Source organism: Photinus pyralis, unplaced genomic scaffold, assembly GCF_008802855.1.
Source record: "Photinus pyralis isolate 1611_PpyrPB1 unplaced genomic scaffold, Ppyr1.3 Ppyr1.4_LG2, whole genome shotgun sequence".
NCBI classification, from domain to species: domain Eukaryota; kingdom Metazoa; phylum Arthropoda; class Insecta; order Coleoptera; family Lampyridae; genus Photinus; species Photinus pyralis.
This window is the reverse complement of record NW_022170403.1, coordinates 31,971,201-31,986,825: the sequence shown is the minus strand read 5'-3', so window position 1 is coordinate 31,986,825 and position 15,625 is coordinate 31,971,201. Positions and strand designations below refer to the sequence as shown.

The following is a 15,625-nucleotide window of genomic DNA, read 5'->3' as shown; positions in this document are numbered from 1 at the left end:
CGCATGCGCAAAACAACATTTTGAAAATGTCGTTAATTTTACTTATATTCGTAGTGTTTACATATAAAGATTCATTGAAATATCTTCATAAATAAAAAAGTTAGCATTGCACATGCGTTAAACCAAATTTTTGACTGCGCATGCGCAAAACCATTAAATATGGGTATGCACAATCCTTGGACCAAGCCCTTTCAAAGGAGTCCTATATCGCCAAAATCGGTTCAGTAGTACAGGAGTACGTGTGATGGACAGACGGACGGACGGCCGAACGGACGTCAAAGTGCAGCCAATAGCGATTTTTCACTTTGAGAAAAATACACTAAAAAGAGATGAACGAGGTAACAAATTAAAGAGGCGGAAGGCATAAAGGAACGACGAGTGGAAGGGGTGAGAATGAGAGAACAGATAAGTAATGAAAAAGTTAAAATGTAAAACGGAAAATATTGTAAAAGGAAAAGAGGAGGAGGTGCTAATATTGGGAGGGAGATTTAAACGCCAAAACAGAATAAAAATTCAAGACAAGAAGAATGCAACAAAGCGGAAGAACTGTTATTGAAATCATCGGAAACGACATGATAGAGAATTGTAAACGAAAATATGGGGGCCAGGGGAGATTGGGAGAGCGTACGCATACATTTGAGAAAGAGAGATGTGCTTAAGTGATTACATACTAGTAAAGGGAGAAACTACTAGAAGAAATAAAAGGTAGGAACAAGGATCACCAATCGATGGAAATGGGTCTAAAAAGGAACAGGCTATTATAGGAAAATCACGATCATTGATTTAAAAGTACCGTTTGATAGAGTAGCAAAGGTGAAGGGAAAATTATGGAGGATGTGAAAATAGATAATAATATAAAGGACAGAATTGAAGGAGTTATTAAAGTGAGACAATAACTTGGGTATGGATGGGAGGAGTCTGAAGTGTTCTGGACTGAGACAGGGATGTCCACTTATTCACTTTTATATAAGAGATATGGAGAAAATACTAAGACAGAGTTAAAGTGGAGGAAATCGTGGTGCGATATCAAGCGCAGAGTGATAAAATTCGAGGAACGGAGAGAAAGAGAATAAAATGTTTGTCAACAAGAATGAGAATAAAAGGAACAAAGAAAAAATATGAAAGAAATGGGTACACGAATGGGGAGAAATCGAAAGGAGGAGAGAAATAGGGAAAAAGATGGAAGAGGAACTTACAAAAAGATACAAAGATATCTAGAAGTACAGCAACAGAGAGAGAGAGAGAGAACGGATAAGGTAGTGGGTGCTGAAACACGTAAGGGAGGTACCTAATTGTGATGTTCAGAAGCGGGAATGAGGAGATAGGAGAGAAAGAAGAAGATATTGATAGCCTGAATGTGAATCAGTAGAACGAAAAAAAGAAAGCAAGAGTGAAATAATGAAAGAGAGGAAGAGAAGAAAAATGGATGAAGAGGATATTAGAAAACAACAACAACAAACAATGAACAAACAATAAACAGAAGACATCTATCTGGTAATGATCCCCCGCAATACCTCTACGACCTAAATTGGTAATGTCAACAGTCTACCAATAGGAAGAAAGATTACTTACTGGATTATTTTTAATGGGTCATGGATGGTAGAAAATAGCCAAAAGTTTTCTTTACTCGGGCCCCTTCATCTTTTTCATTGTAATTTCAGAACAAGGAGTTGAGAAAATGGGGAAGATTCGTGAAATTAGTTGAATTCGGATTACACATCGCTATCAAGATATTTCATTCTATTGCAAGTGGTTTATTTGGTCCTGGAATTTGTTATGGATTTCGGTAAAAATGTAGGTATAAGTGATCCGAACCGTAGATAGGTGTTTGCGATATAATCTAAATTAAACTTTTTTTGTGGGTATTTTGTGGAATCAATTCAACGTGTATAAAATATACCGCGTTTCAATTAAGCCTCCCTCTCGTACCTACACCACAGCAACTACATCCCAGATCCTGAGAAATTACACAAGATATCTGTTTTTTTACTATAAATGATAAATAATCACTGCCAATGTACCATTCACCTTTGAATATAATAATCAAAGCTACATATTCACAAAATCACAACGTATGTCGAAAACTAGTAACGTGAGCTAGCAACAAACAATACATAGTGTTGTTGGAGCTAGGCGTATTGCATAAACTACATACTAAATACGTTATCCTGATTTCCCGTTATGATTCGATACAAATGAAGTTAGTTGAAATCCAATTTGTAAAGAAAAATTTAGTAAATGTACAAAACGTAATTTACATTGCCTTTTGAACCCAACTTAATGAGAATACATTATTTTAATGTATTTCGTAACCTTGTTTAATGTTTGGTATCACCATCCAAAAAACATCTTTGTATAGCTGACTTGTGTGTTCCGAGACAAATTAATCTTTTGTTTTAGGCAACCGTATAATTAATAGGATATATTCCTATTATATAATTGCCCTTTGCGTAGTTCCATACCGAGGCTAACATTGTTTGTAGTCGACTCTATTCGGTGGAAATGGACGAGATGAGAACACTAGATCATATCTCGTTACAAAGATTGTCAATTGAAATGTAATGAAATTTGCATGAGCTCTCTAGAAATTTCTATAATATGATGATAAGTTCTGGATATCACAAACAATAATTAAGGTTAATCATTAATGAAACATATTGAGAAGCACCTTTTTATCTATACTCAAAGGTGGCATTTTAATATTTTAATCATAATTATATGAAGTGTCCAGTCCGAAGATATCACTTAGATTATACACCATTCACCTTTTAGTGCTCGTTGCGTACCTACACATCGTGTTAGCACCTCACTTTTTTCAACTGTAGGTTTTCATCTGTAAGTTTTAACTTCTAATTCCTTTTACCCTTAGGTTTTTAGGGTTTTAGTTAGGTATGAGTCCCTCAGAAGACTTTTCTAGCGACTCGGAGGCTAGTATTTCAAAACAAGATTTGGCAAAACGATTATGTAAGTTGGAACGTAAGCTTCGCAAGGTCAAACGCCGCCATCGTGATCGTACACGTTCTCGAAGTAAACGCCGTTCTTGTTCTCGCAGCTCCCTTCGCCGCCGGCGTTATTGGAGCCCCAAAGCCTCCGGACCTTCGGCAACACCACGGCAATGCTGTGCTCGTGATTATCGCAGCCCGACCGGCGCGGAGTCACCGAGACAGCGCAGATCGTTTCTTGCACGATTCGGCTAGCGCGGAACGACTGGTCGATCATTTTCGGCGCAAAATGGCGCCAGCTGCGACTGTAACCTCCAGCGAGGGGGCTCCAGATCCGCCCGATTTTGACGACAAGGAGTCTCCGGTTTTACAAATTAATAATGTAGACGATTTGCCGGAGGTATTTTTGCATGTCTTAGGAGAGGATCCCCGACAAAACACCCCGGCGCCATTCAACCTTCACGAAGCTTTAAACTCCCGCTGGAGTCATGTGATTGCAGCTAATGGCCTCGGTTCTTCGGAGCGCGACTCTTTATTCAAATCTTATCAATTGACATCGAATTGCGTCGCTTTGACCCCACCAATTCTTATTCCGGAGATTTCTTCTATTTTGTCGGGACCTAACCTAAAACGTGACAATGCATACTTGCAAATGCAGACCCAACTAAGTCACGGTAATTCGGCCCTAGCCTCAGCTGTTCATTTAATTCTTGAGAATAAAGAAATTATTTCCCAAGATCTGACAGCTCGCTTATTGGCAGGATTGAGTGATACAAGTCGCATACATTTAGACCTTCTCCATCAAATGTCACAACTCCGGCGTACTCTCATTTATCTTTCTCTAAGCAAATCTGTGAAGGTTATAGTCGAAAAATCTACTCCGCTTCAGTTTCTCTTTGGAAACGAGTTGGGAGAGCAAATAAAAGCTGCAGAATTAGTGGCTAAAGCTGGGAAGGACTTAAAGGCCCCGCCGTATCACACACCTCTACTGTTTCGTCCAGGCGGGGGTCGGTTAAGTTGGCCCCCCCCCATTAAACATTTCGTTATGATATTACCATGTAATAATGCGCTCGATATGCGCTCAAACGCGCCGCTGAAAGTAATTTTTGCGCTGTTAAAGTTTTTGAGATATTTTGAAAAACATTTGGGGGGGTTCAAGTTCACGCAGCCCCCCCATTATGCAATTTGGTACATCTTATGATTCCAAATTGTGCCTGTAGTTATGCGCTAAACTGCGCCACTGGATTAACATTTTGCGCCACTACCGTATGGCCATAACGAAAGACAGAAGGTGGGTGGGGCTAAATTGATGGTTTTAAAAAAGTGCACTTTCTTAAAGATTCTTAGTGCTATATGTTCCCTTTAGTTATGCGCTCAAATGCGCCGCTGAAACTAACTTTTGCGCTGTTATAGTTTTTGAGATATTTTGAAAAACATTTGGGGGGGTTCAAGTTCACGCAGCCCCCCCATTAAGCAATTCGGTATTACTGGTGATGCCAACTTATGCCTGTAGTTATGCGCTAAACTGCGCCACTGGATTAACATTTTGCGCCACTACCGTATGGCCATAACGAAAGACAGAAGGTGGGTGGGGCTAAATTGATGGTTTTAAAAAAGTGCACTTTCTTAAACATTCTTAGTGCTATATGTTCCCTTTAGTTATGCGCTCAAATGCGCCGCTGAAAGTAACTTTTGCGCTGTTATAGTTTTTGAGATATTTTGAAAAACATTTGGGAGGGTTCAAGTTCACGCAGCCCCCCCATTAAGCAATTCGGTATTACTGGTGATGCCAACTTATGCCTGTAGTTATGCGCTAAACTGCGCCACTGGATTAACATTTTGCGCCACTACCGTATGGCCATAACGAAAGACAGAAGGTGGGTGGGGCTAAATTGATGGTTTTAAAAAAGTGCACTTTTTAGCGCATTTTTGCAAAAATTTTTTTTTGTAAAAAGTAGTTTTTAATCTCACTTTGGCTGGCTAGCTGGCTGGCTGGCTGGCTGGCTGGCTGGCTGGCTGGCAGTAAATGCACGCCCGTAGAAAAACGCTTGTAAAAAGACANCACTTTTTAGCGCATTTTAGCTCATTTTTGCAAAAATTTTTTTTTGTAAAAAGTAGCTTTTAATCTCACTTTGGCTGGCTGGCTGGCTGGCTGGCTGGCTGGCTGGCTGGCAGTAAATGCACGCCCGTAGAAAAACGCTTGTAAAAAGACAAGGAGTGTACATGTAACTATCGGGGCCGTGTAATTAAGAACGTTAGGGATGGGGCTACAAGATTTGGAGTCGACGACATCTGGACGCCATCCCCGAGCGTATTATACTAACCTGAAGATTTTTCAGTTTTTATCTATCTTCTTCTACAGTTTTTCTCCGATTGTTTTCAAATTGGTGTCGTCGGGAAGATCTTGTCAACGCGCACAACTCCTGCGTGGCGCAATTTTGTTTTTTTTTCCTATGGGCGAAATAAACCACCTTTTGCGCGGCGCGCTTCGAGGGGTAGTCGACTTTGGGCGCCCAAAAGTTTCTTACAGCGCGAATCGCGGTCTCTCTTTCTCGTGTCACTAATAGAAGGTCGAGCTATGTGAAGTACCCAAAAGTTGAATACGATTTTATGCCGGGATTTTAGCGAAATCTACCAAAATGTGAATTACGAATGAACGGGACGTCGGAACTGTGTATCGACAAAGGGAATGTGGTAACCCCCGACGAGATCTTACTGATGGTGGAGTCGAAACTTCAAATCCGAATTGTTGCGGGTGATCAGAAGTGGGTGTCGACAAACGGAATATGGTAACCCCCAAAGGATTTTACTGATGGTGGAGTCAAAACTTCAAACGCGAATTGCGAGTGCACGGTAAGTGAGAAAATGGTACCGACAAAGTGAACGTGGTAGCTTTCGGCAAGATCTTATTGATGGTGGAGTCAATATTGGCTAATAATACACTGATCTGCCACACAAAAATGCGCTGAAGTCCCTTCGATCTCACACGAGGACTTTGATCATTTTTTAAATATTCTTAGTGCTATACGTTCCCTTTAGTTATGCGCTCAAATGCGCCGCTGAAACTAACTTTTGCGCTGTAATAGTTTTTGAGATATTGTGAAAAACATTTGGGAGGGTTCAAGTTCACGCAGCCCCCCCCCCCCCCCACCCCATTACGCAATTTGGTATATCTGATGGTTTTGTTGTTTACTATACGTTATTCATCACTGCATCAAATTCAAATTCCGACAACGGCGGCACCTTACATGTGCTAATCACGAAGTGTTTAATTTATGGAGCGACAACAATGGAACGTTTGCATTTACCTCTTACCTTACCTGCTTTACTTTAATCCCTATCTTCTTCCTGTTAGTCACGTCCAGTAAAGTACTGGCATTTTTACTTTCAGGCGCCGCATGCTAATCTTGAGTATGATCAAAGAGTACCATAGTACCTACTCTTTGGTATGATTTATGAATAGCTATACCATATACCTATGGGCCGCTATAGTGAATTATGTCATAAGGTTATAAGGTAATAGTGTGCGTATTACAGGTGAGTAATCGATGCAGAGTGCCAGAATTCTACGTAGGTACCCGTAATACGCAAATTACAACCAAATTACGTAGGTACATTACTTTTACCAATTACCTCCATGAATTTCGAAATCAAAATAAGGCAAAACCGAAAACGACAATTGTGATAACATTAATGATAATTTTTCAAGGTCGTTATGAAGCCCTTTGTGCCGCAATGCTGCACATGAACGTTTGGATTTTGAATTATGCAAATTACTTCCAATACTGCGAATGCAGTATATACACAAAATAGAAGATAGTTTTTTTATACCGATGGTGTAGAAAAAATTGTTTAGAAATGCAAATAAAACCTAAATACTAAGTGTGAAATAGAAAATCGTATGTTTATGGTTTAGTAGGAAAATATTTTTTTCTTGGTCCGACGGCATAATTAAAGCAAACGTTTTTTAATCGTTCAACGTGCACCCAGTTGGCATCGTTGGCTGCGTGATGAACTCCCCCCCCCCTCAATGTTTTTCAAAATCTCTCAAAAACTTAAACGGCGCAAAGGTTACTTTCAGCGGCGCATTTGAGCGCATAACTAAAGGGAACATATAGCACTAAGAATGTTTAAGAAAGTGCACTTTTTTAAAACCATCAATTTAGCCCCACCCACCTTTTGTCTTTCGTTATGGCCATACGGGAGTGGCGCAAAATGTTAATCCAGTGGCGCAGTTTAGCGCATAACTACAGGCATAAGTTGGCATCACCAGTAATACCGAATTGCTTAATGGGGGGGCTGCGTGAACTTGAACCCCCCCAAATGTTTTTCAAAATATCTCAAAAACTATAACAGCGCAAAAGTTAGTTTCAGCGGCGCATTTGAGCGCATAACTAAAGGGAACATATAGCACTAAGAATCTTTAAGAAAGTGCACTTTTTTAAAACCATCAATTTAGCCCCACCCACCTTCTGTCTTTCGTTATGGCCATACGGTAGTGGCGCAAAATGTTAATCCAGTGGCGCAGTTTAGCGCATAACTACAGGCACAATTTGGAATCATAAGATGTACCAAATTGCATAATGGGGGGGGGGGGGCTGCGTGAACTTGAACCCCCCCAAATGTTTTTCAAAATATCTCAAAAACTTTAACAGCGCAAAAATTACTTTCAGCGGCGCGTTTGAGCGCATATCGAGCGCATTATTACATAGTAATATCATAACGAAATGTTTAATGGGGGGGGGCCAACTTAACCGACCCTCCAGGCGGACTTTTCCTAAGTTTGCCAGGGGGGAAAAGGGGAGAGAGAGCGCTAACCTTAGCCGGCCTTATAATAGCGGGCCGTTAAACCGCAATCGCCCGGCTCGCTCAACGGGCAGAGCTCAGCCACAGAAGGGCCAGCCCTCAAAAACACGCTACCATTACTAACAAACGTCGACAGTAGAGGTAAGTACATTGCTACCCGCCGGTCGCTTACAATTTTTTTACCACACCTGGACCAAAATTACGACTGACCCTCAGCCACTGTCTTGGATAAAAGGATATTGTATTCCGTTTTCGTCAACCCCGTCGCAACAGCGACCGGTCTACAAAACCTTATCTAAATTAGAAAGGTTACACACACAGTCCGCAATCAAAGACTCCATTCGCGCGTTAGCAACTCTCATTGGTTCGCTTGTTGCGGTATGCCCCGCTACAAAGTACGGTTGGCTCTATACAAAATTATTAGCTAGAGAACAATATCTAGCACTTCTTGCCAGTCACGAAAATTACAACGCGCTTGTCACTTTGACATCAACTACGCTTAAGGACCTACGCTGGTGGAGCCAAACTGTTATAGGTGCCTTTAACGATCTTCACCAGGATGCTTTTGATGTGGAGTTATATACAGACGCTTCAGTGACTGGGTGGGGCGCCTGTTGTAATACATAAACAACTCACGGTAAAATAAAATAAACATTTCTACAAAACAAACAAATAAACTGAAGGCTAACAGCAACTTGAAACATTTTCCTTATGCAAGCCGTCAAATAAAAACAAATAAGTCTCAAAAGTACTTACTACCTTGTTGTGATAATTTAAGTTTTTAGTCTGAAACCGCCTGTACAGATGCGATAAATTACGAAAACCTTTCACAGAATTATTTTAACATAAACGCACAAGTGTACACAAACTTTCTTCTTTCTTTTCTTACATCGCCAGCACTGATAGTTCTATGACGACTGACAAAGTTGAAATGGCAGCTCGGGTACACACTTTAACATTTACGAAATCTCCTCTTCTATAACTTGTAGCTGAATGAGTGCACACTGACTGTACAGCAATCGGAAAACTAACACTTGTAACACTTCTTCTTCAATTTTAACTGATAAACAACAAAACTTCAAAACAAAGGCCGACCGGCGTAATAATCGTGTTTTAAAATTGAAACGCAATGAAACGTTACGTACGTACACTATATCAAATAACCTGATACAGTCTCGTTAGATCCGTGCCAAATTTTTTAAGTCCTCATCGTCTCCATCACGTTTTTTAACTTCGCTAAAGGCCGACGAAAAGCAAACACTTGTTTACAATGCATTTTCTTATCTCTATACTTTACATCTGTGTCATCGCTTATCTCATTCAATTACATTTTATTTTGATAAAGTCCCCTTGTCAAGCATCTGTTAACTAATCTTCGTAGAGACGCAATACATTCTTTACCTACATGTTTCTTAACTTCCACATTATTAATTACAAAAAAGAACAAACACAACCTACTAAATTCTTGAACAATTTTTACAGCACAAGTAAACTTTTAGTACAACTAAAATTAAATAAAACTGAAACAATGATGTACCTCTTTTGTAATAAATTCTACCAGATTTCCTAATTACTTTTAATAAAGTTAAATACAGGTTATGCGCATTCTTATTGTTGACATTATTTCAACCTAAAGGGCATACCTACCCTCCTGGTTTAGAAAAAATTAGTTACCGGTTCAAACCTTTTTCATGCTGGTGAAATGATTAGAAATTGGGGAAAACTAATTAAAACAGCTGAATTTTTCCGCGGGTGAAATCACGGGGGTTGGGACACTTCGCGACCCGAAGGACCAACATTCAAATGAGTATAACTTTTGTTTGAAAAGTTATTTTAAAAAACTGTTCGACAGTTTTGTTCCTTAACTCGTTTAGTATGTACACAACAAATTTCGTGGAATTATCTCTATTTTCGTTGTCCCGCCAAGAATTGCAGTGGAACTTTTTTTTTCGAATTTTCAAAAACTAATTTCAGATTCGTGATTTTCATGTTAAAAAACCCCCAGATACCAAATTTCGTCGAAATCAGAATTTTTTTTTGCACCCTAGTTTAGGGGTGCGCCCTTTAGGGGTAGGAATTTTGAAAAAAAAATTGCAAAATCGGAAAGAGCATACCCAAAAACCTATTCAAAGACATGCCACCCGACTTTGTAACTCTTATGGTTGCTGAGAAAAAAATTAAAGAAGAAATGCAGATTTCAACACTCTTTGGGGGGTGGCTCCCAAACGAAACACGTTGGACCCTCGGTTTATTTGGAAAAAGTGCTTGTTTTGATGCCCTCTACAACCCGATTTTTTTTTTTCGAACGGTCGTGTAACACCCTGTATACCCAATAGTGATCTAAACAGGTCTCGTTTGGAATTCTTGTGTATTCGTTTATGTATGATGTAAATCCATGATAATTGAGAATATTTTTGTATTGCTGTGTACGTGTCGTCGTTTAGTATGTTGATATTTATATCGCCTGTTATTATATTGATATGAGATTTAATTAGTTGGTTTAGATAGCTATGTAGATCTTGATTGAACTGCTTTGGACATCCACTAGGTGATCTATATATAGCCAGTACCTTTACGTTCGTTTTAGGCAAATTAATTTTTAAATTCAGACACTTGAGTAGACCTATCTCTATATTTCTTGATTTAAGCTGGATTTGATAAACGCCAGTACTCCATCATTTTTATTAACTTGACCTGCAGTATATAAAGTGTCATAATTTGGGATATGGAAAATATTTGGATTATGTAATTGATGTGTTTCTGTTAGGATTATTATTTCAAAGTCGACCGCTAAACAACCCAATAGCATAAATAGTTGGTCAATGTTTTTTACAACACCTCGTATGTTCATATGAAATATTTTAAAATCATTAATTGAGACAAAGTTTTTAAAATCGTTAATATTAACTATATTTTTTGCGTTTATAAATTCATAATTATATGCTTTAATAAAGTTATCCATTATCATAATTGAATATGTTATTATTAAACTATTATAAAATTATTATTTAATGAAATCTTTGGTTAGACACTGAGTATGGTGCAAAGCAAATTAAAAGGAGACTCTAAAGAACTATAGGTTTACAAATTTTATTTTAAGTAAATAACAGTATCTTATCGTTTGATGAATGGTAGGGATTTATTTCTTGCTGCTGCTTCTTGTGCAAACTGTTGTTTGCTTTGAGGTGGACGCTGGTGGATTTCTTTCTTCTTGTTAGATATTGGTCTACAAGTTGGTGGTAGATGGTACGGTTATGATGGCTTCCTTGTTGTTCTCAATTTTGCTCTCGTCCTCCCTCTCGACTGGCTGAAGTTTCTTTTCCAGCTCCGATGCCGTGTAGGCCTTACCATTAACTATTAGCTTCAGGCCTTTTATTTTTGCATCAAAGTTCTGTAATTGCGCGGATTTTTGATGTTTTCTAAGTATTTTCTTTCGTTCCCTATCTTCCTTGGTAAGATCATTGGATAACGATATTCCGGTTTCTTTTAACTGTGCCAGCTTCTGTTTATCGTAGAAGATGCTCCGTTTTTTTAATTGTGATGTGAACTCAACAGTATCGGAGCCTTTTGAGATTTTCCCAGTTTATAGGTATATATCGTTTATATCACCATCCGTAACGTTGCACCCAAGAGCCGTGTTTTAATAGTTGAACAGTTTTTTGCGAAACGTTATCTTGCACCTGCGACTGAACTCCAAATATTACTAAATTATTTTTTCTAACCTTTCTTTCCAAATTTTCACATTTAAGCTTGAGAAAATCAATTTCTTCGCGAGCTTCGTGCAGTTGTTTAGTTAACGAGTTTTTCATGTGATTAATTTAATTTTTATTTCTTCGGTTTGCTGCTTATTAGCTTTTAGGATAAGTTGATAAAGCTTACTGTCAGCGTCATTGATATCTTCCATGTTATAACTGTTATAAGACGTATTTAGCATTGATTGATAATGTTTTAAGGTAGGTAATCGCAAATAGTTCGCAATAGAAAACGATCTTTAAATGTTTATTATTACGTAAACAGTCTTATCTTAGAAGCTCGTCACCTCGTTTCTTGTTACAAATAACATATGAATGTTCGGTTTTCTGTTAATAAATATATTCCTTAAGGCGCCTCTAAACACTTGCAAAAATTTAAGATTGCGCCTTACTGTATTTAAGGCTATGCAACACACATTACCAATTGCAGCAAGAAGGTCACAGGTACCTTCTCATTGTTGAGTTAATGAGGGTTTATTATATTTACCTAATTTACATAATCACTGTCAATTCAGGAAAATTCTATAAATATTTAACGCTATACCTGCATTTGTTGTAATTATGTTTATTTTCAAATTCTAGGAGATTTTGCAATAATTGTGTAAATAATGTCATTACATAGGAAACATAAAATAATTTATTATCGATAATGTAACTTATGATTTCACCTGTAATCACCTATAATTACTCATTACGATATTGAAAAACATTATCAAAAATAGATATATTGTACACAAAATAATGAGCATCTCAAAAACTAATTGCATAATAATGATATAATTACGTCTCTACTTCATATAAAAGAACTTCCCTAGCGATTTTCAAATATTGTTTACTTACTTTTGCGTTATATCAAACGTACTAAAGTGTGTATTGTGGTAAAATGCCTAAAGCAAGAAAAAGTTTCACCACCAAGAAACGGAGCAGGAAGGTGATATTGCAGAAAGCCCGAGAAGCGTAAGTACAAATTTTTTATGTTAGTTTTTTTAAATAATTGAACATGTTCTAATTTTATCTTACATGCTACGTATACCTATACTTATACGGTTTGTGTTGTTTCAGGAAGTTAACCAAAATGGCAATGAATGTTGTTAGTAGTATAGAAGAAGATGACAAACCTAATTGCATGGTTCAATGTGAAGAACATTTATCAGACGTCAATCATGAAGCAGGCAGTGGAACCAATGATGAAGACGAACACGGTTCGGAAATGTCATTTTATGAAAGTGATCTAGAAACAGAACCTCATTGCGAGCAAAAAGATACCTTATTTTTATCTGGTCGCCGAATTGTAGAGATTGGTCATTTTTTGGCATCATGATGGCTTTGGTTGCTCTTTCTTCGACATGGACATCCAATCGGAAAAAATTGAAGGCTTAGAAAGCATATTTACGTTTAAATGTAAAGTGTGTGGGAAAATAGATTCCGTAAGAAGTTGCGGTGGTAGTGCAACATTTCATTCCACAAATCAAGCTGGTATTATTGGGTCCTTATCTATTGGAATTGGATACAGTCAATTAGCAGAGCTGCTTGCAGCCATGGATATACCGCAAATGTCAAACGTGACCTATTTAAAAAATCACAATGCCATATACCCTTCTGTACATGCATTAAATCAACAATTGATGACTGTCGCTGCAAAAGAAGAAGCTGAGCTTGCCGATGAAATGAAAGATGGTATACCAGTCATTGGCGTTATAGCTGACGGTGCATGGGCAAAGCGATCTTATCGTAAAAATTATTCTGCCCTTTCAGGAGTGGTAAGTTTATAAGAATACGTTATCTATTCAAAGCATAACCCAATCATTGTTATAGGCATCTATCATTGGAGCCAAAACAAAGAAAATTTTGCATATGGGTGTCAAAAATAAGTACTGCTTCTTATGTGCTAGAGGGCGTAAAGAAGAAGACCATGATTGTTTTCGAAACTGGTCTAAGACGTCTACAGCCATGGAATCAGCCATTGTAGGTGAAGGTTTTAAAAATTCCATAACGCGCCACAATCTTATATATGGAAAACTAATTGGGGATGGCGACAGTAGCGTTTACAAACATTTAGTTGAAATCGCACCATACGGTCCATCGTTTTACATAAAAAAAATTGAATGTCGCAATCATTTACTTCGAAACTTCATAAATAAACTCAGCGATTTGAGTAAAGACACCAAATACTCAAAACCTCACAGAGAGTATGTGTCAAATCCATCAATGCTAGGTCGCTTCCGCAATGCAGTTATAAGGGCTATCGCATACAGGAAATCCGAAAATAATGCACTTGATGACAAGATTGACAATTTAAAGAAGGATATATTGAATAGTCCCTACCATATCTTTGGCCGCCATGTACATTGCAAAGATTACTTTTGCAAAGGTTCAGATGAGAATAAGGTAATGTTTCTGATTTGCTATTTATTAATTCCATACTAAAGGTGTTTTCTTATTTTTAGGATGATTTAGTTGATATATATACCCAAAACGGGATCCTAGGTGGAATTAATACCATTATACAACGACTTGCGGATCACGCCTCTAGTTTACTGTATGATACAGACAATAATCCTGCGGAAACTTATAATTCCATCATAGCTAAACTTGTAGGAGGTAAAAGAATAAACTTTTCACTCAAAAATTCCTACCAATTAAGGTGTGAACTGGCGGCCATATCCTACAATTGCAAACAACGTAATTTATTAGGCGTTTTACATAAGCAGCTATGTGGAAGACCACCAGGACATTACACACAAATCTTCCTAGACGCCCAACTACATCGGTACAACAACAGATCTAGAAAACGTAAGTATGTTTATCACAATCACTCGCCCCCTTTCCGCGTCTTTTATTTGTAATTATTTCTTTTTGTTTTAGATCATATCAAGAAAAGAGCGTTTCAGACCGCTGATCAACATTACGGTATGGTGGACGAAATTGCAATCCCTGACCTATCCTTGGAAGAATATGAACTAAAATCAGCCCAATTTCTAAAAGATTTGAAGAACTTAAACAGAAGAGATGTTGAGCGTGATACAATAAACCAATCAAAAAGCGATTTATGGATTATTGAACGTAAAAAAAGAATAACAGCTTCTAATTTTGGGAAAGTTTGCAAATTACGCAAGACAACTTCCACAGCTAAAACTGTAACACACTTACTGTATAGTTCTTTTAGAGGAAACAAATACACACAATTTGGATTGGAGAGCGAAGTAAATGGCATTGAGCACTTTGAACGCCTATATCAAGTAAAGGTAACCAGATGCGGTCTCATCGTCGATGAAGAAAAACCGTATTTGGCTTGTTCTCCTGACGGTTTAGTTGGGGAAGACAGTATAGTTGAAATTAAGAGTTCCTTGAAAAGTGGCGACCACGATCCTGTTGAGGCATGTATGTTAAAATTAATTGACTATTGTGTTTTAGATGAGGAAAACAATAGAATTATGCTAAAAAGGAGTCATAATTATTACTATCAACTCCAAGGCATTATGCACATCACCAAGAGAAGCAACTGTTATTTTATAGTTTATACAACAGCGGGAATCCATGTTGAGGAAATAAGAAGGTATGTTACCTACAAAATATGTCTAGCGAAATACTCATGCACTTACATTCTTATAGGGATGACATCTTTTGGACACAACATATGGAAAAAAAGCTGCAAGAATTTTACATGCAGTCATTATTGCCAGAATTAGTGGATTCAAGGCGATGTCGTAATATGGACATTAGGACGGTACACATGGTAAATTAAATACTTTTTCGGAAATGCAAACCTGCTTGTTCGTTTTTTATTTACCTAATATTTAAGTTTATATGTAAAATTGTATTAAAATTTATCTTTCAAATAAAAGTACCATTAGTGACATGTTTTACAATGGTGAAACACCAAACCGTATGTTTTCAATAAAATAATTGCGTCACTTGTCCCATATTTATAAAATTGCATTGGCGATGACAATAATGGGGTACCGCGAATAACGATTCCCTGGAGTGCTCGGAATGGAAATTTTCGAGAACCGGAACGCGAGCATCAGCCCATCCCCAGGAGGTTTAGGAAGGGGGGGGGGCATAGTAAACATAATGGTTACGCTTTGGAGGAAAAATATTCCAAATTTAAAATTTTGGAAGAAT

At 37.8% G+C, this 15,625-nt stretch overlaps 1 protein-coding gene across 1 annotated transcript; it reads left to right on the top strand.

The window, feature by feature from the left end:
• The first annotated feature begins 12,185 nt into the window (after positions 1-12,185).
• LOC116164629 lies at positions 12,186-15,357 on the top strand. The gene is made up of 6 exons (XM_031478829.1): positions 12,186-12,457; positions 12,563-13,260; positions 13,316-13,888; positions 13,948-14,293; positions 14,366-15,056; positions 15,113-15,357. The coding sequence occupies exons 2-6, from the start codon at positions 12,847-12,849 to the stop codon at positions 15,243-15,245; spliced, it is 2,157 nt and encodes a 718-aa protein (XP_031334689.1). The 5' UTR covers positions 12,186-12,457; positions 12,563-12,846; the 3' UTR covers positions 15,246-15,357.
• Positions 15,358-15,625: the final 268 nt, after the last annotated feature.

Coding starts and splice junctions, on each gene's coding strand:
- LOC116164629 (XM_031478829.1), top strand. CDS start 12,847: ATGGACATCCAATCGGAAAAAATTGAAGGCTTAGAAAGCATATTTACG. Junction 13,261..13,315: donor ATTCTGCCCTTTCAGGAGTG/GTAAGTTTATAA, acceptor TCATTGTTATAG/GCATCTATCATTGGAGCCAA. Junction 14,294..14,365: donor CAACAACAGATCTAGAAAAC/GTAAGTATGTTT, acceptor TTTTTGTTTTAG/ATCATATCAAGAAAAGAGCG.